The sequence below is a fragment of the Squalius cephalus genome (genome assembly GCF_949319135.1).
Source record: "Squalius cephalus genome assembly, chromosome: 15".
Classification (NCBI taxonomy): Eukaryota; Metazoa; Chordata; class Actinopteri; order Cypriniformes; family Leuciscidae; genus Squalius; species Squalius cephalus.
Genome location: NC_137136.1, coordinates 26335813 through 26360383, shown reverse-complemented (window position 1 = coordinate 26360383; position 24571 = coordinate 26335813). Strand labels below are relative to the sequence as shown.

At 39.3% G+C, this 24571-nt stretch overlaps 1 protein-coding gene across 6 annotated transcripts in view; it reads left to right on the top strand.

Moving 5' to 3' along the window:
* triob (trio Rho guanine nucleotide exchange factor b) overlaps positions 1-24571 on the top strand; it is a 147573-nt gene that overhangs the window by 47224 nt on the left and 75778 nt on the right. For all 6 annotated transcript variants that reach the window (XR_013823808.1, XR_013823809.1, XM_079895938.1 and 3 more), the window contains exons 3-7: positions 3270-3344; positions 5898-6012; positions 12770-12962; positions 14133-14621; positions 19197-19319. Coding sequence is in view for 4 of the 6 variants with exons in the window: in XM_079895938.1 (XP_079752064.1) it covers positions 3270-3344; positions 5898-6012; positions 12770-12962; positions 14133-14621; positions 19197-19319 (995 nt within the window). In the remaining 2 variants the exon portion in view is untranslated. The remainder of the gene's footprint in view (positions 1-3269; positions 3345-5897; positions 6013-12769; positions 12963-14132; positions 14622-19196; positions 19320-24571) is intronic.

Below are 24571 nucleotides of genomic sequence, written 5' to 3'. Positions count from 1 at the left end.
GCAGATCGATCGCCGCATGACATCAAAGCACTGCGATAGCGATCTAAACGCACAAGGAGTCGTATGCTCTCCAAACACTCCCGCAGCTCCGATCGGTCCTCGCCGCTCCGATGCATCTCGAACAAGCCATCAACAATAACGGACGTTGCAATACTAATGGGTTTGCAAAAATACATCGGAATCCAACGCGTTCGTGCAGCTCGCCGTAACTTACATAGACGGATATTATAATCGAGCTGCTATTAGCTCGACTAGCTGCTATTTAAAAATGTCGGTCACAAGTTTCTATTCATCTTGTTGGTCACGGTAACCCCGCCCCCAGCCCCTGACGCAAGCGGTTCTTTCTTGGCTCCGTTCTAGACCCTGCAATGATTTGGTGCTACTTAAGAACCAGTTTTACTGGTTCGGAGCTGGTGCTTTGGCGGTGGAAAAACAAAGAATCGATTTGAAACTAGGCTCTGGCTCCGAACCAGCACCAGCTCTGCCTTGGTGGAAAAGGGGTATGTGGGGGCCATTTTAGTACAGTGAACACATTGTCATGTTCAAGAAACCAATTTGAAATGATTCAAGCTTTGTGACATGGTGCATTATCCTGCTGGAAGTAGCCATCAGAGGATGGGTACATGGTGGTCATAAAGGGATGGACATGGTCAGAAACAATGCTCAGGTAGGCTGTGGCATTTAAACGATGCCCAATTGGCACTAAGGGGCCTAAAGTGTGCCAAGAAAACATCCCCCACACCATTACACCACCACCACCACCAGCCTGCACAGTGGTAACAAGAAATGATGGATCCATGTTCTCATTCTGTTTACGCCAAATTCTGACTCTACCATCTGAATGTCTCAACAGAAATCGAGACTCATCAGACCAGACAACATTTTTTCAGTCTTCAACTGTCCAATTTTGGTGAGCTTGTGCAAATTGTAGGCTTTTTTTTATTTGTAGTGGAGATGAGTGGTACCCGGTGGGGTCTTCTGCTGTTGTAGTCCATCCGCCTCAAGGTTGTGCGTGTTGTGGCTTCACAAATGCTTTGCTGCATACCTCGGTTGTAACAAGTGGTTATTTCAGTCAAAGTTGCTCTTCTATCAGCTTGAATCAGTCGGCACATTCTCCTCTGACCTCTAGCATCAACAAGGCATTTTCGCCCACAGGACTGCCGCATACTGGATGTTTTTCCCTTTTCACACCATTCTTTGTAAACCCTAGAAATGGTTGTGCGTGAAAATCCCAGTAACTGAGCAGATTGTGAAATACTCAGACCGGCCCGTCTGGCACCAACAATCATGCCACGCTCAAAATTGCTTAAATCCCCTTTCTTTCCCATTCTGACATTCAGTTTGGAGTTCAGGAGATTGTCTTGACCAGGACCACACCCCTAAATGCATTGAAGCAACTGCCATGTGATTGGTTGATTAGATAATTGCATTAATGAGAAATTGAACAGGTGTTCCTAATAATCCTTTAGGTGAGTGTATGTTAATCTGCAGTATAGTGATCTTAATTATATGTTATCAGGATGTATATATATATATATATATATATATATATATATATATATATATATATATATAAAAAATCTCAGATAAGATCATATGTTACGGTGTGGTTTACAGTCTAAGTCCTAACTGTACCATTGTATTGAGTCTGGATTTGTGAAAAAAGGCAGTTGCTGCTTTCTGTGGATATTAACCTCTATTTAACATGCACATATTCACCCATCCAGCCCTGCCAATTTGAAACCCAACCTCTACTCTCTATTACAAAAAATAGCTATTACAGTGGAGAACACATAATTGAGTTGTACATAGCCTATTTATTTATGCATTGGTGTTTTTTCTGCTTCTTAAAAAAATATAATAGGCCTAATAATAATGATAAAAAAAAAATAAAAAAAAACTTTTTAGATCTATCAGATTTAGATTGACCGGTCAATATTGACCATTTTGAGATCATTGGCATTAGTAAATATATAAAAATACCAGATTGTCCTGAAGTGGGAGTTATTCTTATGTCAGTTCCAAAATTCTACCGTTGTTAATAAAAAATATTTAGTAAATATTGTGTAAAATAGTTGTGTAAAATGTCATATATATATATATATATATATAGTCACAGATTAGCCAGGCTCCACAATCAACCAATCACAGCGGTCAAAATCACCTAAGGACTGATCACCTGCACCTGCTTCACATTTCATTATATCCCTCTGCATATAAGCACACAGTCAGTTCGACTGGTCTCGTTTGATCAAAGGACTCACTTTCCTGTTGACTCCAAGTTCCCGAAGTATACGTTACCTCTCTCCATCGTATTCCTGTTCCTTGTTGTCTCCAGCATCTCCTGTTCAGTGTTGTGTCAAATTGGATACTTACCTGTTCCTCCTCAAGATGTGTGCTCAGTCATCCGTTCATCCATCCACGATCTCCACTCCACCTGCAATAAAGAGACTGTCAGTATCATTCCATTATCCATCTGCAAATTGCCATATCTATCATATTCACCTGTATTGCTTATTGCTCATCTGTGCTAAATAAATAAGCTACTGATTTTATCCCTGTCTTGAGTCTCTGTTCTGTCAGACACACACGTACACATAAATAATGTTTATATATATATATATATATATATATATATATATATATATATATATATATATATATATATATTAATCAGAAGTTTGTCTGATATATTAGTCAGATGTAAGCAACAAGATGCTTAACAGATGACTTTTGTCCCAGTCATTCTTTAGTTTAGACAGATATGTTTGCCGTTTTCATTAGTTTTTTAATGCAAGACTTTGACACTTTATACTGAGGGAGATTGGTGTCAATGAGAGCACATTAGCATGTTATATTTGCACATGCATTGACAAAGCCGTGGGTGAATTAAGATCTTGCCATCTGGTGAGTAGGCGGGGGAGAGAGAGAATGAAGATCAGCTTTGGGGAGGAGAGGGCATTTATCTCTGACTGGGGAGGCCATGACATAGAGCACTAGATATGTTATTGACGGTGCACCTTATAATTAAAGACATTTAAACACATTGAAGTAAATAAATCCGACCAGAATATTACTGAATATTACTATTATATGTTTCAGCTATTACCCTGACATTCATACCCTGTCAGATTGCTGATTCATAAATGTAGTCTAATCAAACTATGAATGAATTAAATCATGTGTTGCTTTTCCTGTTTACAAGTTGTGTGAATGAATGTGTTGTCATCATGTGTTTTGGAGACTGACCTACTTTTGATTCCTTCCAGGGTTCCATAGAAATGAAGACATGAAGGCCATTGAAGTTCTTCCCATCCTTAAAGAGAAGGTGGCATTCCTATCAGGTGAGCCAGTTGAGAATTTAGAAAAGGATGCAGGATCTAGTATATATATATATATATATATATATATATATATATATATATATATATATATATATATATATATATATAAACAATAACAGTAAAACATTGATATAAAGTTCTGGCATGAAACCCTAGATCAGGGTTTCTCAAACTCGGTCCTGGAGGGCCACTGTCGTGCACAGTTTAGCTCCAACCCTGATCAAACACACCTAGCTGTGAGTTTCTAGTGATCCTGAAGACATTGATTAGCTTGCTCAGGTGTGTTTGATCAGGGTTGGAGCTAAACTGTGCAGGACAGTGGCCCTCCAGGACCGAGTTTGAGAAACCCTGCCCTAGATGTTGCGGGCTGATAAGTCCTTAACAAAATCTGCTTGCAATCACATCATTCTCTATAGGGCAGAGCTGATTGGTTCCCACTGTATCAGTAGCCAGTGAGCTCACTGCTCAACAATCAAATTTATGCCTATCGTTTGCTGTTGCAGTTTGCAGCGTGCTTTCAGAAACCCTCCACCTTCCCCAGCTCCACCTGTAGAGATCTGCAATATTCTGTGATGCATGTATGCTATGTCTGTATACAGGGGCAGCATGTCTTGATTGCTCATAGTGCATGTTGTGTGTCTTTGCAGCAGCTTTAATCAGGGGTGTAACGGTACACTGAAGTCACGGTTCGGTATGTACCTCGGTTTTGGGGTCATGATTTGATACGAATTCGGTACATTTACATGTCCTATACAGTACGAATTCGGTACAGTTAAATGAACTCGTGTGCTACATCCCAATTCACTTACTATCCATCCTAAATGGTATTCAAAATGAAAATTTTGTCCCAAATTGTAGTATGTTGAAATGAGTATTCCAAAGATACCCGGATGCTCTACTTTTTCCGATTAGAATCCAAAGTGCAGATCTGTCCACACTCTAACGGCTAATGTTGCCCACAACCCATTGCACGTTGGACGAGGATTCGGTTAGAACTACAAACACGAATAAAACTACAAACATGGCGGATGTGCTAGTCCAACAGTTGAGGAGAGAGGTTTAGATAAAGTTATCCACATTATATACATTACATTATATTTCATCTTTGACCTTTTGTAATGATACGGTTGGTCATTAACCTTTAAATGCATCATTATGCAAATTGCAAACACACGAGGAGAGTGTCGACATGAAAGACCCACGACTGGTAGATCAACGTGCTACTGGTACATTTCTCTCCGAAACGGTAGGAAATTAAATAAAATTGTGGAGAATTTGAACTGTGACAAGATGATTGACAGGGCAGTTTGAAAGGTGACAGGATGCACGCAACTAAGCGACAGAGCTGTCCGTTAAAGATGACAAAGTAGTATGTCCCAAAGCTTGCCTACTCTTCTACTACACACTCAAAATTATGTACTTTTTCTTCACATAAAAGTGCATACTTTTTCACAGTATAAGTAGCCGAATTGGGACGCTGCATTGTTTTAGGTTGGTGCATAGATCGTCTCTTCATCTGCTCTTTTCCCTGTTGTGGTGGTTAGTAAACAGTGTTGCATTACCGCACGCGACCCCTTCTGGATGGGAGTGAGGAACGCCTGTGTCTGACTGTATGCACCAAACCGTTACGTCCGTACTATGACAAATACATGTACCCTTACACCCCTAATAAAAATTTTACTTGAGTGCAAAATCTGCATATTGCTGAATAATTTCTGATCACAGGACACTGAAAACTGGAGTAAATGCTGCTGAAAATTTACAGAAATAAATGTACATTTAAAATAGAAAACTAAGGGTCTATATACACATACAGTGTAATCAATGGAATTACGAACAGGTGAGGAACTAATGAATACCCATGGAAACTAACAATCACAGAGAACTCAGGCAAAACGAATCATGGCAATAAATGAAAATGAAAACAGAACAAGACCATTACAACTACATTCTAAGCTACTTATTTAGAAGTGTTTGCTTCTTATCCAAAGGCCCGGATTCCTATGAATATTAACAAGAGGAAACTTATTTGCAGTGACAGTCATTAACACTCTCAGATATGTGAGCTCAAAGGCAGAGCAGCATCACTGGGGAATGCAGTGAGTGTTTAGCTGGCTGCTGACCCAGATAGCTTACGAACATCTTAATCTTTGGCAGGCCAACTTGCTTATCGTCAGCTCAGCTTGCCTAAGTAGAGATAAAACTCATTTCCAATTTTGCCCTTCTTCCACCTCTGCACTTAAAAGAGAGTTTAATGGAAGTTGATATGCAATAACGATATGAACCAATGGTATTACTCTAGCAATGAAATGAGGCATCATATTCTGTATTAGACAAAAACTGCAGATAGCCAAAGAGTTGCACTCAGAAATGTCTTGGTGTGGTCAACTTTGAGATAAGTAGGCCATGGTGTTCCAAAGCATCACTATATACAGTAGGTATGCTAGTTGGGCTCGTTTCTTGAGATTAGACATTGCCCTGTTTTACTAATGCTTGAGTGACAGAAATGTTGTTGTTCCAGCTAACCAAATAGTGTGTTTATTTGACTCGCAGGTGGAAGAGATCGTCGAGGAGGGCCAGTCCTTACATTTCCAGCCAGGAGTAACCATGACAGAATACGACAGGAGGACCTTAGACGACTTATTGCGTACCTCGCAGGCATCCCCAGGTACTACTTGTGTGTGGGCATCTTTGTCTTTGTGTCAGTGTGAACATTATTATGCAACAAAATTCAAAGTCATAATAGATCGGGTGCAGCAAGTCGAAACGTTGAGGAATTGATTCCAAGGCAGCACAGGCATGGAAGCCAGCAGCTGGAATTGTATAGTTTCAGTTGAGTCACCATTGGGTTCATCTTAAGGCTGGCCCACACTAAAAGATTTTAAAATCTTATCAGATTTTTAAAATGTAAGATACCATAAGCATGACAATAAAAAATCATAAATTTAACAGTTTTGTCCCTATTGTATGTGGAGTGCCATGATTTGACCAAGACAGCACACCACAAACAAACTTTACCTAGGATTATCGGAAGGGGAGAGTTGGTCTCAAAATCGACCTGATTATCTTGTAGTGTGTGGGTGCCTTTAGCAGCTCAAGCTCTGCATTTGGTATATTTTTGGCTGATAATTGGTGATTTAATAAAGATGCGGTCCCATTTTCGATTGCTAGGCGCATTTTCACCAGCAAAATCCAGTAATTTCAATAGGAATCCACGCTATCATGATCAGGAATCCCAAAAGTTTGTGGTCTGTTTAATACTTTCTTTGAGCAAGGATGCAGTATATTGATAAAAAAAAAAAAACGTAAAAAAAACAAACAATTTTTAAAGATTTATATTTAAAATTGATGCTGTTGTTTTGAACTTTATATTACTCAAAGAATCCTGAAAAAAAGTATCACAGATACCACATTGATAATAATAAGAAAAATTTACTTGAGCACCAAATCAGTATATTAGAATGATTTCTGAAGGATCATGTGACACTGAATCATGTGAACAGCTGCTCAAGGAAAGATAAGACTTGTTCGTCTTGAACCGGATCGGTTTATGACATCAAAGTACCGCGAGAGTGATTCAAAAGCATATGAGCCGTCCTGCTCTCTAATCGCTCTTGCGTTACTTTGATGCGCTTTGATGTCATAAACCGATCGGTCTGTGCAGCGCCGGTTCAAGTCGAACAAGCCTATAGACGTGTTATTTTTGCAAATTCATTTAAAATTGCCCTTTTCAGTTAAATTGTTGTCATATTTGCCATTGCTCTTTGAATTTTCACCAGTGAAATCCAGTCATTTTAATAGGAATCCACGCCACAAGGAATTTATTTCAGTTAGTGGTGCGAATTCACTGCGTTGACAAACAGACAGCTGCTTGGTTTGAAAGTGACTTTTGTGTGAGTGGTGCTTCATACATCTACTCAATAGACAATTGACCTTTTTTTGTTAGGCGGTTGTGCTCACTAGGGTGTTTGGTGGTTGCTAGGGCTGTTGCTAGTGTGTTCTGGGTGGTTGCTAAGGCATTGCTAGGTGTCTGCTAGAGTGGTCTTAGCAGTTGTGATGGCGTTGCTAGCCGTTTGCTATAGGGTGTGTTAGACGCGGCGCTTCTCGTCCGGTGTGCGACCCTCTTTAGTCTCAATACCTGCCCTTATAAAAAACTAATTTAATGTATTGAGCGTCATATTTTCTCACCACACACTTCACAGCTTTTGCTTGCACAGGTCTGTCTCCCACATCTGCGTTTATTTTCAGAAAACGATCCATATAACAGTAATGTAATGTTACTGCATCTGATCGAACAAACGTTCAATCTAACGTTGTGACGTGATTGGTGTTGCGATATTTAAACTTAAATTAGCTTTTAGATAATGTATCATGACTTGACTTGAGTGTTTTGATCATATAAATTCAGAAGAACAATCAGATAATTAGAAAATAACAAGATTTGTCAATTAAAAAAAAACAAAAATTAATTTGGGCCCACTAGAGGGCTGCGGCCCACCGGTTGAGAATCACTGTGTTAGAGGGTTGCTAAAGCATTTCTTGGTTGTTGCTAGGGTGTCCAGCATGGTTTCTGTATTACTTAAAGCTGTAGTCCGTTACTTTTTCTTATGTTTGAAAATTCTTATGTTGGTCATACTTCCAAAAAGTAGAATCTGTGATTGCGAATGACAGTATCCACACCACCAGCGCGTTGATTGACAGCCGCACATTCTCCTCAAAACACTGGATTCATCCGCGCTGTGCCATGCCGAGGCACAACGCACGTAAAGTTGATAATTCCGCGAATAACTGCAATTGCAGATTTCGAACAGAGATGGCGACAAAGAGGAAAAACTGCAGACTGCAGGTTTAAGTGGTTGCCAGGGTGTTCTCTGTAATTGTTATGATGTTGCTAGGCAGCTGTTAGGGTGTTCTGAGTGGATGCTATGGCATTGATATGTTCTGATTGGTGTTGCTAGGTCTTTGTTTGGGTATTATGTGTGGTTGCTTGGGCATTGCTGGGTGGTTTGTTGTGCTGTTGCTAGGTGGCTGCTAGGGTGTTCTGAGCATAGACATAATAGATAGACGCCCTATTGGCCGCTGGATCGTACGTCAACGGCGCCGCCATATTGCGGAGGGCAACTTTCCCATAACTCTCATAACGGGAATTGAGAAAAATGCCTGCTTCGTGTGCTGCGTGGGGCTGTACAAATCGCCGCACAATTGAAAACAGGTTGGGGGAATTACCTTTCACAAGCAAGACTGAACATTTATTTCTGGTTGTATTTGGTTATTATATAATTACTAATAGTAACCTTAGTTCGCCACCGGAGTCAGTCAGACTTAGATAGCTAGCGATGTCGCTAATGAACTTAGTTGTGAAAGTTGAAACATGAGTTGACATGATTTATATTATAGTTTTAGCTTAAATTATATTTTATATTATAAAGTAAATTTCCTGAAATCTAAATATTCATCTATATTTTCTTAAAACCGACTTTTACGACAAGTACTAGTTTCGGGTAGGTAGGCTAGCCTAATAGTCACTATTTCATTTACTATTTTTATTTTCAGAGGAAAAAGGCCGCGAAATTTAAAAATACTACTGGTACTGGGCGCTCAGCACTCATGTAACGTTACCCCGCCTGGAACAACCTTACCTCAGCTAGTGCTTCTAACGTTTGCCGCTAGCTCTGATGTCTCTAGTCTAGTGGTTAAACATGAGATATAATTCTTCTTGTGTATATCTAACGGGCCATCTTTGGTCTCATTAATCTATAATTTGTTCCCTGGCAAATCGTTTTGGCTGAGGGCAAAGTGAAGTTTCATAACTTTACATATTTAGGTTATTTAACTTTAACGCTGTAGCCTGCTGTATGTTTAACTGAATGTTTGACTGAATCGTTTACTTTATTTCTTGACTCGTTTAGCTTCTTCTTATACCTTTTAGGCTACTTATACTTTTATAATGGCTATTATTGATCAATAAAACTGAAATTTAACAAAAAGACACAGGGTTGTGTCATTTTATTCTATATAGCCTATGTAAGAATATTTTAAAATATATAAAATATTTTATATATACATTCTCTTCACTGTATGTAGGCCAGTGTCTATATGTCTATATTCATATTGTCTATATTATTCTGCAATTGATATTACATTGTATTTGCTGCTATTATTATTATTGTTATTATAATATTATACCACTTGCGATTATCAATCTATTAGTTACATTGTTAAATTATTGTACTATTCACTAGTCACTATTTAACTTATTTTTTTATTGTCTATATTCTGTAATTGATATTTCATATTCTTTTGCTATTATAATAGTATTATACATAAACTATATGCTATTATCAATATATTATTATTATTTTATTGTACTTATGATATTATATAATTATACTATTCGTTACTATTTTATTTGATGTATACTGTTTGTTTATTTTATTGACTATACACTAAACTATTTACTATTACTTCTCTCTTTATCTTATATTTACTATTTGCACTGCACTGTAGTTGTACCATATCATATGTATTACCATAAAGGATCCATCAGTTTTCTTTGTTATTGCTAAAATCGGGTCAAGGACAATAAATGCTTTTTCCACAATAAGAAAACTTTATTTCATTTAATGTGGAAATTAAATTATATCTCAGTATGGGGGTCTTCACAATTCTTATCAAAGAATAAAAAGCCAAATACATGACAACCCTGAGCTTTGACAATTCCTTATTAAAAAAAAGTCTAACTATCGAGATTTTAAATAACTAGTGATGGGACCTTTTGTACACCACGTACAAACCACTGAAATCGGTTGATAAATGTAAATGTTATTTTTGTTTTTATCCAGAGAAACCACAGCTCACCCTTATACTTGCATTTGTTTACAGCGCAGTCTTGCCCTCATCAATATGGTGGAGGCGTTGACGTATCGCAGCAACGTTCCAAAGCTGCCAATAGGGCGTCTATGTATTTATTATGTCTATGGTTCTGAGTGGCTGCTATGGCATCAATGTGTTCTGAGGGGCGTTGCTGCAAGGGTGTCTTAGAGGATTGCTAGAGCGTTGCTAGGTGGTCACTAGGGTTTTTGTTTTAGAGGCTTGCTAATGTGTCACTAGGTGGTTGCTATGGTGTTCTCTGTATTTGCTAAATGTGTTCTGGGTGGTTGATTTGGCATTGAAGCAGTTACTTGTGTGCTCTGGAGGGTTACTAGTGTGTTTCTTATTAAATGAAAACTACAGCTCAAGGAAGCCCCTTTACTTCTTGAACCGACGTTTTCATTATGTTTAATTAAATTTCTTTTCATATCTAGATTCATATACACGTCATGCCCATGACTAAGCTTTTCCCAGTCTTATTACACACACACTAACACTGCTTAGCAGTTCTCTGGCAACCACCCAGAACACCTTAGCACTGCTGTGGTGATGTAAGTATCTTTGCATTTTCTTGAGAAGACATTCAAGTCTAGTTAATGTATTTTTTTGTGAATTCCTGATTTTGTTTTTATTTTTTGGTTTTGAAGCTCCCTGTTCTCTGGTTTGTTTAGACATCACATGGCCAATTTGTCTTTTCCCTGCTGTGTCCTTCTGTAGTTAGCATTGATTCGACTCAGTGAAACTCAACCAGCTCCACGTGAATCTCTGCTTTCAGCCAGAGGGTTTCAGCTCTGCACATTTCAAAACTTTATGTAGGTTATCATCTGCCTCAGGGTTCTCCCAAACTTTACTTCTGTTCTATTGTCCATAATCACTCTGTTTGAGCCACAGAAATTAAACCTTCTCGATGGCTGTAAACACATTCTCCACTTTTGCACTGTACATGACAGTTTGAAAATAAATAACATACTTCAAAGGACATAGAATTTAGTTGGGATACTTACTTCTAACTCTTTGCTTGGAAGTGCAGATATTCAGTATTATGTTGGAGACCCAGATGTGGCCTCTGGTTAGGAAAACAACGCTTTAGTGAGGGAGTGTATAGACGCTTACGGTTGTTGGTTTTGGTGTCTGGTGTGTATCAGATAGCCAGGGGTGTAGATATGTTGTTTGGCCTGAAACTGAAGATTGTAGGCCGCACTGGTTGTCCTCCATCCCTCTTCCATTTCTTTCCTCCATCCATTTTTTTCACTCCTAAGAATATTCTCTCTTCCTTACTCTTGCATTCTCATTCTTTCACACTGTGAAGGAATATTTCTGACTTGATACAAGTTAAGCTTTATGCCATCAATTACAACACAAAATAATTATAACTTGGCCATAAATTAGTGAGATCAAACCCAAAATGTGTGTGTAGTAATGCACTTACAATGGAAGTCTTTAGGGCAAGGAATTGTGCAGGATAAACGTCTAAATAATCACTGTTTTGAATGTACACCCACAGGACTTTTATATTTTAGACTAGTATAATAAAATCACTTTTTAACTCTTATTACCATATAAAGCAGGTAAAACCAGTCATTTTCATATGAAACATGCCATGATACCAGACATTCATCCACGGGAATCACGTCGGTAACACATACCATTAATCCACCGAGAAAAGTAGTATACCTACACTAAGATGATGATTTAGAGAACATTACATCTTAATATAAACAATTCATATAAGCACTTAAAATTACAGGCGTGCTTTCTTGCTAATTATTTATGTATGTGTGTACGATTTTTAACTGTTTTTGAAACAAGTCTCTTATTGAATTTTCAGCATCCATTACTCCAGTTGTGCTACTTTAATATTTTTGTGAAAACAATGATTTTTCAGGATTCTTTGATTAACAGAAAGTTTGAAGAACAGCATTTGATTAAAACAGAAATATTTTGTAACATTGTGAATTTCTTTACTGCCACTTTTGATTTATTTAATACACCCTTGCTGAATAAAAGTATCAAATAAAAAATGGTACATATCGCCCCACATCATGTTATCCCTTTCTCTTGTTTTCTCTGTCTCACTCTCATCCCTCTCTTCATTCTGTGTTCTTTCACTCTTCCTCCTCTTATCTCTTTCTCTCTCTCTCACTCTCTCACAGAGAGGGAGGTCAGAATGATTTAGAGTTGTTCAGTGCTCATTCCTGTTTAAGAGTCAGACCAGAGAAGTGCAGCTGTGGATATGAAAACACTCTTGAGTTAACAGGCTGTTTTTCAAGCTAGAGAGCTGTTTAGTTAGCATTTTATTTGTTTGTTTTTGTCTTATAGCAGTTTTCTTTCAATTTAGCAAAAAGAGTTTATTTACCTTTTACATATTATATTTGGGTAAGTGTTATTTTTCATGCAGGGTCATACATTATATCTGATGCACTAAATTTGATTTAAACCAAGAGGGATTTGTCGATATCTCTGAAAGCAGTGGCTCTCATTTACCTCTCCCTAATGACGTGAGTGTCAGCAGTTTGCAGAAGAGCTGATGCTGTGTTTTTTATTTGTTTGTGTAGTGAGGAGGTGAGCAGACATGGCTTCACGGTCATCGTGGATATGCGTGGATCTAAATGGGACTCTATCAAACCTCTGCTGAAGATCCTACAGGAATCGTTTCCTTCCTGCATCCACGTCGCTCTCATCATCAAACCTGACAACTTCTGGCAGAAACAGAGGACGAATTTCGGCAGTTCCAAGTTTGAATTTGAGGTAAGCACTTTAAACCTGTGGATGTACGTTAAGAAAGGGACAGCAAATTGGGAGTTCTGTTCATGTTATATTCAATAATATATTGTTTTGAATGTTTCTAAAAATCTTTTCAGCGAAAAAAGTAAATGAATAAAAAGAAAGCGATAACACAATCTGCTTATAGTATGTTTTACTAGAACATTCCATCTTGCTGGTATGAAAGTAGAGCTTTCGAAATTACTTCTGACCTATTTCATCAAACAGCTGAGAGGAAGACACATGCAGTAATGATATATTTAATCTGAAGGCTTAATCTCCCAATGGAGGTTTCTTAAATTAACACATCTAATGCAGCACAATCTTAAAAAAGTGTTATTACGTAGTAATATATATGTAATTGATACATATTAGGTGTTTATAACTGCATCACAAATATGATTTGAAGCTGTGTACACCTAAACACTGGAAAATACCTATAATTGCAACAGTATAATGCAGAGCAGACTGTCTTGAAGTTCTGCTCTCTATCCACCAGCAAGTCTCAAGTGTCCACGATCCCCTCATGTCTCTGCTGTTGTCTCTAATAACATGACCTGAGCTGCAATCTCTGGAATGTTTTCTTGGCTCCTTTAAGTAAAGTGTTCAATGTAACTGATCCAATAGTTGTTTTTAAATAACAATTGCAGCTTCTTGGAAACCTCCCACTGACAAAAGTGATCCATTCAGGACCCAGAGCTGCCAAATTATTATCATAGGTTGCAGTGATCGGTTTTGGTTGTTGTAAAGATGTCACACCAAAAAGCAGACCCGCATGTAAAATAATACATTTTGATATTAAATTGCAAAAATGTGGCCAAAAATGTATAAAAAAAATGTCAAAACTTGTAGAAACAATGCAGAGATATCAAACATTAATAGTAAATTCAACAGATTCTATCAGATTCTATCATTCTATCAGAATTCAACAGATATTAAACATCATTTCAAAACCTAGTAAATGACTGTATAATTTATATGTTTATTTCAGTTTTAGTTTTAGTTTTTTTAGTACATCATGGTAAACTAAATGAAAATGTAAAATTGTAATGGAAAAAAGTTTGTTGTTTTATTTTTTATTTTATTTCAGTTTTCGTATTCAAAATCTTATGCATTGAGAATATGAATCCAAGTGTCCTACTTTCATCCTTTCAGACTATCATGGTGTCCCTCGAGGGTTTGACCAAAATCGTCGATCCTTCCCAGCTGACTCCAGACTTCGAGGGCAGTCTGGATTACGACCACGAGGAGTGGATCGAAGTTCGAGTGGCCTTTGAAGACTTCACTAGCAATGCGGCTCGCATCCTAGCCCGTTTGGACGAGCTCCAGGACATGGTGTCCCAGCGGGACCTGCCGTCAGACCTGGACGGGTCTCGGCGTGCTATGGAGGAACACGCGTCTCTGAAGAAAAAGGTCACTAAAGCTCCTGTGGAGGAGTTAGATACTGATGGTCAACGCCTGCTTCAACTTATCCAGTGTGGGGAGAAAGGCAGGGGAGATATCCAGGGATTAGCTCCAAAAGTCCAAGCACTTCTGGATAAACTCCACGGCACACGTCAACATCTCCACCAAGCCTGGCACATGCGCAAAGTCAAACTGGATCAATGCTTCCAGCTAAGACTCTTTCAGCAAGACGCAGAGAAGGTATGAATGAACGTACTACAAGATATGTGATGTTTAATAAGGACAGAATTTGACAGGTTTACATATTATATAAGGTTAGAACAATAACATAAGTTACGATACAACATACAAAGAGCGTTTTATACATAATATTTGTACTCTATATAATTTCATGTGATATTTCAAGAGTTCTATATTTTATATTCTTTAAGTGTCTCTATTATGCTATTTTATAGGTTCCTAATTTTGTTTTAGAGGTCTCCTTCAATAGAAATACAGGCATCAAAGGTCAAAAAACACTTTAATTTTCACCTAATCACCTAGTTTCTGAAAATGGTGTGTTCGTAGATTCAGTCTCTCTAAACGTCCTCTCTAATCCCCTTGTTTCCGCAAGCCTACTCTGTGCTGACTGTTCAGAGTTCAGACAGTTTTACAGTTTTGAAGACATTGTTATGTAGGTATGTGTGAGGTTCTGAGGAAGGAGGACCCAAAAGCAGAAGAATGCTTAATTTCAATAAATTCAATACAAAAACAAAAGAGGAAGAATACAGAGGAAGATCAAACAACCCCCCCAGCCCCCCCCCCCCCCTCCTCCTAGGAGCACCTCCCAGCGCATTCGAGGGTCGAGAGGGTGGTTGGCAATGGAAGGCCTCAGTGAGCAAGCGGTCAAGGATATCTCGAGCTGGGACCCGACATCTCTCCTTTGGACTGTAACCCTCCCAGTCAACAAGATATTGGAATCCCTGTGCACAGCACCTGGAATCAAGGAGACTCCTGACAATGAAGGCAGGAGCGCCCTTGATCATCAGGGGAGGAGGAGGGGCAGGGGAAGACACAGAAGGGACATGAGGAGAACGCAATACATGTTTAATTTTGGAAACATGAAAGACAGGGTGCACGTGACTGAAGGGATGGGGTAACCGAAGCTGGACCGCCACTGGACTGATAACTTTAACAATGGGGTAAAGGCTGATAAACCTAGGTGCCACCTTACGAGCCGGGACTCGAAGCGGCAAGTCCTTGGTGGACAGCCAAACCCGCTGTCCACAAACATATCTAGGTGCCAATCTCAGGTGACGTTCCACGGCAATTTTAGTGCCTTCCCCGGCCCGGATCAACGTTTCCCTGGCCCTCCTCCAGGTACAGCGACAGTGCTGAATAAAACCCTGGGCCGAGGGAACGGCCACTTCGGTACCCTGGGAAGGAAACAGAGGAGGTTAGTATCCCAGGCAACACATGAACGGGGAAAGCCCAGTTGATGACACTGGCAAAGAATTATGAGCATACTCCGCCCAAGTTAGCTGCTGGCTCCAGGTTGAGGGATTGTGGGAAGCCAGACATCGAAGCATCCATCCTAGATCCTGGTTTACCCGCTAGGACTGGCCGTTGGTCTGTGGATAAAAACCTGACGACAGACTGGTGGAGGCTCCAATCTGCCGACAGAACTCCCTCCAAAAATGGGAAACGAACTGGAGCCCCCTGTCAGAGACCACGTCCTCCGGAAGACCATGGATCCGAAAGACGTGGTCAATGACCACCCGGGCCGTCTCCTTAGCTGAGGGGAGTTGGGAAAGGGCAATGAAGTGGATCGCCTTAGAAAAGCAATCCACTACGGTGAGAATCACAGTATTGCCACTGGATAGAGGGAGACCAGTGACAAAATCCAGGGCAATATGTGACCAGGGGCGGGAAGGGATAGGAAGGGGATGTAACAGACCCTTTTATTTGGAGCACAGACCGAGAAAGCACCCACAAACCGACGGATGTCAGCTGCCATGGTAGGCCACCAAAACTGCTGGCGAATGACAGCCAGCGACCTCCTCACTCCTGCAGAAGTAAACCTGCAAACGCACTCTGAGCCACCGCAGTCCAGGGTGTTAAAGGCCGTTTTCAACTCGTCCCCCTCCTTAATCCGAACAAGATGGTAAGCGTTGCATAGATCCAGCTTTGTGAAGAATCTCGCCCCCTGCAAGAGTTCGAAGGCTGAAGACATAAGAGGCAGGGGGTACCTGTTCTTAACCGTTATGTCATTCAGCCCCCGATAATCTATACAGGGACGCAGAGAGCCATCCTTCTTCTTCACAAAGAAGAATCCCACACCTGCCGAAGAAGAGGAGGGACGGATGGTTTCAGCGGCCAGAGACTAATATTTCTCCCTGGCCACCCGTTCAGGAGCTCACAAAGAGAAAAGGCGACCAAGAGTCGGAGAAGTGCCTGTGAGGAGATCAATGGCACAGTCATACGGTCGATGTGGAGGAAGAGATGCAGCTCGGGACACACTAAAGGCCGCCTGCAGATCGTGATACATGACAGGAACCCGGGACAAATCAATCTCCTCCTGCTGAAACAAAAAAGGGGACACAAAAGATGGCACAGAAACAAGGCAGTGTGCATGAGAATAAGGACTCAATTTAGAAATAGAATTATCTGCCCAGTTAATGAGGGGACCACGAAGGGAAAGCCAGGGATGGCCAAAAACTAAGGGAGCTACTGGAGATTTAGTTAAATAAAGCTTGCGGCCATCCAGTGAGTGAGCAATAATGGAAGTATTTAGAGGATGAATAGGAAGGCCCCTCTCACGAGTCCTCATCGATAAAATTCCCCTCTGCCCCAGAGTTAATGAGTGCTGAACCCTTGAAGGAAGTATCATTCATGATGACAGTCACTGGCAAGAGAGTACAATATTCATGAAATGGGGATGTGAAAGTTCCGCTCACCAGAATTCCCCTGACTACCGAGTGCTGCCTTTTACTGGACAAGATGCAGCCAGATGACTATGGCCACCACAATAAAGACAGAGTCCCTCAGACAAGCATTGTTGTCTTTCCTTAGCTGAAAGATGCATTCTGCTAATCTGCTTGGGCTCTACACCAACCGATGGTTCAGGTACCCGGGAAGCAGAAGGAGAATCGAAAAGTTCTGCTCGTTGCCTGGAAAACTGAACCCGAGCCCACTGACGTAACTCCAATCTGGAATCAAGACAAACGGTTGTTCTGGGGATGTTCTGGGGGGATCACGAGCATAAATCTCATTTTTAATATCATCAACAAGCCCATCCAAGAACCCCGCCGCCAACGCCTCAGGATTCCATTGACTGGTGGCTGTGCGAGTTCGAAATTCAATAGCGTAATCCGCCACCGATCTCTTGCCTTGTCGAAGAGCTGCCAGCAGCCTTGAAGCCTCCTTTCCAAACACAAACCGATCAAAAACTTTGATCATTTCAGCTTTGAAGAGTTGGAAATCAAAACAGCTCTGGGATTGGGACTCCCATACAGCAGCGCCCCAGTCGCGAGCCCGACCAGACAGCAAGGACAGCAACAAGGATCTTTCACTTGCATAGGTCCGCGGCTAAAGCGAGAACACCACCTCACATTGAATGATAAAGGAGCGACAGTTGGTAGGCTCACCAGCATAAGCAGGAGGATTGTTGATTCAAGGTTCATGAGTGGAATTAGAGGCGGCTGAATCTGGGCCGAGACGTCGAATTCTTTCAAACTGGTCTGAAAGCTCACAACTTGAAAGCGCAACGAGAGATTGCATGGAGAAACGAGCATTAACCAGCTCCTCCTCATGACGGCCCAGCATGGCTCCTTGAAGTTCCATGGCTGATCGGATAGACGATTCTTCCGCTGGGTCCATGTGTGGCCAGTATGTAGTGTGTCCTGAGTCCTGACAAGTATGTAACAGAAAATGACACTGGAATTTCTGACGACTCGTTTTGTAATGCAGTTAGATCTGTAAAACTTTGCAGACCTTTTACACCTACAAACAGCCATATTACATACAGCATGAAAGGGAATATAAAAGCATAATAGGGGCACTTTAATAAAAATTCACTTCGCCAGTACCGTGGTACAGTAAAGGTAAGTAATGGAACCAGTGTTCATGCGTTGTAACTGCATAATACCAAGTTATTAAGGAACTTTTTGTAGAGTTTTTAGTGTTTTCAAAAAAAGTCTTGTTCACCAAGGCTGCATTTATTTGATATATAAATATTATATAAATCAATTATAAATAAATTATAAATTATATAAATAAATGTATTATAAAAATACAGCAAAATATTGTATTCCAGCCGTCAGTGTCACATGATCCTTCAGAAATCATTCTAATATTCTTCCTTTTTTTCAGGATTCTTTGATGAATAGAAAGTTCAAAAGTACAGCATTTAATTTAAATTCATAAAATGTCTTTTAATCAATTTAGAAGTATAATTTATTTTTTTTTTTAAATCATATTGATCAAACACTTTATTGGTAGTGTATGAGAAGTAAGCATAGTTAAATACAGTAGTAAACATTTGAAGTAGATCAAAAAAGTTCATCAAAGGTATTGTTCAAAATTCATGTACTGTATACCATTGATGAAAGGTTTTGATCCACTTCAAATGTTGACTACTGTATGTTATACCAGTCTATTTACAGTAAAATAAAATCGTTACGAGCAAAAATAACGATGACAATTTAATAATCTGAATTTTCTCTTAAAATATAAAGAAAACAACAAAAAATAAAAATAAATCATTTGATGTGGTTGTTGACAAATAAATCCAAAGATAAGCAAGATTTTATAGATTTTATTTTTTCCTTTCAACAGATGTTTGACTGGATTGTCCATAATAAAGGCCTGTTCCTGACAACCTACACAGAGATAGGAGCCAAACATCAGCACGTGCTGGAGCTGCAGACCCAACACAACCACTTTGCAATGAACTGCATGGTAAGACTGTGTCCAGTGGTCCAGCAGTAATATCTGTCACCACCTGAGGCATTATAACAGTGCAGCTTGATGAGTGTTACATCAGGAAAAAAATGTGCGCTTGTACACGTGCCCTGACTCACTTAGTCATGCAAGAATGAATTTTCTGTTGTCATATAATAGTCATGTCAATATATGCTTGAAGGGTATGTAATGCCACTGGAGAACAGTCACACGTTGATACACCATCCCTGTGTGTGTGTGTGTGTGTGTGTGTGTGTGTGTGTGTGTGTGTGTGTGTGTGTGTGTGTGTGTGTGTGTGTGTGTGTGTGTGTGTGTGTGTGTGTGTGTTTGTGTGTGTGACCCTGGGCATATTCGTTAATCACCCCCAGTAGATTTCAAAGGGAGAGAGTTTCACAAGAAAACGCCATGGCATCAATCACTGATTTTCCATCTCTATGGTCTCATCTGCCATCTGTCCATCCATATCTAAATGTTACTGCTGTTCAGCCAATAGAAAAAGTCTAAAGCATGTGTCTGCATGCAGGGTGGACTCATACAAATGACCAATGTAGTTTTAAATGTTTTCACATGTTGGAAATTCATAGAGAATGTTTTTTTTTTTTTTTTTTTTTTTTAATTTGAAGGATATAAATGTGGTAACACATATCTTTCATTAATAAGTCAATAAACAGTAATAATACTTAATAGACCAGTAGTTGATAATGATATACATTGAATATATTGATATATAAAAGAGATTCATCTTTTAAGTCATTAAGTTGAATGGTTTCTAACTAGATTTTTACATTTTTGGCAGAAAATTCAAAATTTATAGCACACATTGGGCCTCATATAGCACTCAAGTGCTTTAATGTACAACAGTGATATTAAATGATCAAATTCATATACCTTCTTAATGATGCACACTATATACAGATGAGCAGATGTTAAACTAAATGCTTAAAGGGATACTTCACCTCTGGAAAGATGAATGTGTATTTAAAATGGGTCATTTATGTAGAAGAAATATGAAATTATTTTTCAATAAATTCACATTTCTGAATGTGAATTTATTGAAAAATTCAATAAATTGGAGCTTTCTAGACTGAGAAATGTATTTTTGGCTCATGTGGATAAAAGACAACAACTCCCAGAATGCACTTGCTTCGCTGCCCTAGGAGGCCACTCCCAAGCCACGCCTACCGGTAAGAGAGCGCAGTTTAAAATAAGAAGGCTAGGCTACTAGTGAGTCTCCGTGAGTCTGCCCAGGATTTCGAGATCACCCAAAATGTCCGGGATTCGGCTTTTGCATTCTACAGTCGCCATTCATTATGTTTACTGTGGCGAGCAGGACAAGACTGAGGGCCGTGGGAGAACGATGAGAGGCCGGTGGCGTGATTACTGAGACGCACCGGTCTCGTAACTCTCACGGAGGAGCGGGAATTTTCTTAGCAATGTTAAAACGCACATCAACCGATCACTTGTTTAGCGTTCATGTAAACACTACATTCAGATTCACCAATCGGAATGAATTCAGTTAGATTGAAACAAAAGGTGTGCATGTAAACAATGAATGGCGTCTGCAGAAAGCAAAAGTAGAATCCCGGACATTTTGGACGATCTCGACGGCCGGACATGTACGGGAAAAAGAGGATGGTAACCCCTACTACTCAGCTTTCTCCTAATACTCAGCTTTCTCCACAGAACAAGAGCCTGCTAGCTTAGCTTCCAAAAAAAGATGGCTGACACTATGTGTACATTCTGTGAGTGAGATCCCACCCTCTATTGGTGGGTTGAAAACATGCGGGACAACCCCTACTACTGGCTGTAGTCTTTAGCCTCTGGCCAAAAAATCCTGCGATGATGCAAAATGACGATTTTTGCATCATCGGAGGATTTTTTCCAGACAAAAAATACATAAATCTCTTGTCTCAGGGGGATATGAGGGTGGAAAGCACGGTAATTCGAAAATACTACAGGTTTTCTACTATTACAAAGCTTAATGCTAAATCTTGAAGTATCCCTTTAAGCATTTTCTTTGTTTTTTTTTCTTTGTTTTTATGCAAATGCCTAACAATTTCCTTTATATTCTGAGTTCATCTGCTTTCCTGGACAAAGAATTGAATTTACGCTTTTAATATCACTGTCCTACTACATTAGTCCTTTACAAACCTGGTGAATATGACAATATGACAATATTTCCAGCAATGGAGGAAAGCCTGGGCATAATTCATGAGCGGTTTTAGTGATCTTTCACGTGCACCCTATTTACAAATGATAGGAATGTATTAAAATATGTTTAACTATCAAATGTTAACTATCAACTATCTGAATTTTTGAAGTGTTCACAAATCCGGAGGAGAGATTCTGCGCTCATTTTACACACAAATTAATACGACTTTACTCATTTTTGGAAGTTTCAAGAATGAAAGGCTACAACAGTGTGCTATTGATTTGTGTATTTTTATATATATATATATATATATATATATATATATATATATATATATATATTCATTCATTTTTGTTTCTTTAGTTTTATATGTATGAAATAATTTGATAAACAATTAAGAAAAATTATATAGATATAGAAATAAAACATCCTGATGAACAATTATAAGAACAAACAACGTAGGTGATTAAAATACACATAGATAAACAAGAAAACCATTTCTGTCCTGAAATGGTTTCAGTCATACCTGTCTGACAGAAAGTTTATATAGTAAAGATGGGTAATTTCTCCAGTTCTATGGCACCTCTGACCTGTGGTCTTCCACAGGGCTCTATTTTGGCTCCTCCTCTGTTTTCTCTACACATGCTACCTCTGGGCGCTATTCTAAGGAGTCATGGCGTATCCTTTCATTTTTACGCAGACGACACTCAAATTTATATTCCAATCAAGAGAAAAAACCCTGTAGCGATGAATTCTCTTCTGCGATGCCTAGAGGAGGTTAAAGCATGGCTAGCCCAAAATGTCCTCTTCCTTAATGAAGACAAGACTGAGGTCATTGTTTTCGGCCCAAATGAAAACTCTCAGTGTATAAGTCCAGAGTTAGAGAGTCTATCAACTTTTAAATCCCCAGGGGTGCGGAACTTAGGTGTTCTTGTTGACCAGCCTTTAAAATTTGACAAACAGATCTCATCCGTAATCAGTTCCAGTTTCTACCAACCTCATATATTGGCTAAAATCAAAGGCTTTCTCACCCCGAAAACTCTGGAAATGGCTGTTCATGCATTTATTACGCGTCAGCTAGATTACTGCAATTCCTTATATTGCAGACTGACACTGCTTTTCTACTGCTGTTTTTTCTTTGTGTTTTTTGTTTTTTCTATATTTGAGTCTGACACTGCTTTGCTAATCCTGTTTTACTATTTTATATTTGAGTCTGATACTGTTTTATCACTCCGGTTTTAAGGTTTTGCTTAGCTTTGCTGCTCTTATTTGTGTTTTATGTGTTGTTATGCAGGTCTTACTATATTTTAATCTGGTTGTTCTGTAAAGCTCTTTGGTCAGCCTAGTGGCTGTTGTAAATTTGCTATTCAAATAAAGTGAACTTGAAAACTAACAACAAAGATATTAAAACAAAACAGATCTTGAAGAAAAAAATATATAGAGATGGAAATGAAACAAATTCAGAGTTAAATGCAGCTAAATATTAGTATGCATTTGTGTTCTCCACCCTTAATTACATAACTTTTAAAATAACCAATTAGGATGTTTTTATAGGTTGTTATAGGGCTCTTTGTTGCTCCTTTGTTAGTGTGTTAGGTTTGGCTGAGTGTGCTAAATCACATGTCCTGCCTCAGCTGTGAGAACTGTCTACCCCCTCTCACGTTGCTACAACTGTGCAGAACTTAACGGATGAAAAGCTTTGTCAACTGTTTGCTTTGTGTTAGCCTAACTGTCGGGCACCTCCTCAGGAAGTCCCAGGAGCCTTACTTCCCTGCCTGATATGAAGCATGAACGGACGAAAACACTTTAGTGTCAGATGGTTGTTCGGCTTGTATTACTTGATAGTTACTTGATTAATGCACGTTTTTTGTTTATCGTATTCTTTCTTATTTCACACAAATGGAATACTAATGTCTGATCTCTGGTGATATGATCACTGGAAACAGACTTCTTCTAGTTTTTTAAAGTCAACATGAAACTGACGTTGTGATACTCTTCCCTATTGCGACGTATATCCGAGTGAAACGGCTTCTGGTATGTGAAAAAAAAAAAGTAGGACGGGACTTGATTTCGTCCTTGGGATTTGATTGGATCATAGGAAGTTCCCCATTTGCAGTCAGTTGGGGATGATATTTAGTCCCAACCTCCGCTGAAACACACGTCATGCAGAGAACAGATATTGTTAATGTTTTTGATAAAATATTACGAGTGCATGGAAATTTTAAAACAATAATGATGTGCACAAATAAATTATTTGTAATAAACTGCAACATTCTGAAAAAAAAAAATCCTTTTTGATTTAATGTTGACTTTAATAATCAATAACACTATCTGCTGATAGCCTGCCCCCTAGAGGACTCAAAGGTCACTACAGTTTAAAAACCTGCACGTACTGTGGCATTTGCAACATGTATTGACAGTAATTCAATAGGCGATTTATGGAGACGTTAACGTCCATCGCATGGCACACTGGTTGTAACCTTTCGTAATAGAGTTCCGGGGCCAATGCCACCTGAGCAGAACGTTATGCTTGTCAAGTTGTAAATGAACTCAGCCCCACTCTCTTATGAAAGACAATCTGGAGGACAACATGTAGAAAACACTCCTCCAGCTAAAGGCATTTTACTCATGGCTGGGTAATCTCCCATCATGCTGGTGTATTGATCAGTCCCGGAGACATCCAGAGGGAGATATAATGTTCCAGGCACTCCTCCTCTATTCACCCAGACTTTGTAAGAGAAAAAAGGTTTTGCATAATAATATTAAACCTGGGTTTTATGTCTGTGTGTAAGAGTGAAGGGTAAACTGTCCTTGTATGACTCTCTCTGTTTAAGTAGACTTCAGGGTCCAGTACTGTTATAAAGAGATTTTTTTTTATTTTTTTTCATGTGAGGAAGGCTTTTGTTCTACGGTATGTGTGTCTTGGCTGTGTTCAGGTCCTGAAATGTGATCTGAGAAAATGTAGGTAGAGCGCTCCCTCGGTCTGCACTCTCATTTTGTGCTCAAGTGACATGACACTTGATTTTATGTGTCTTTTTTCTTGATTTTATGTTTTAGGAGTCAGATAATTTCTTCTATCTAAGATAATAACTTTTCT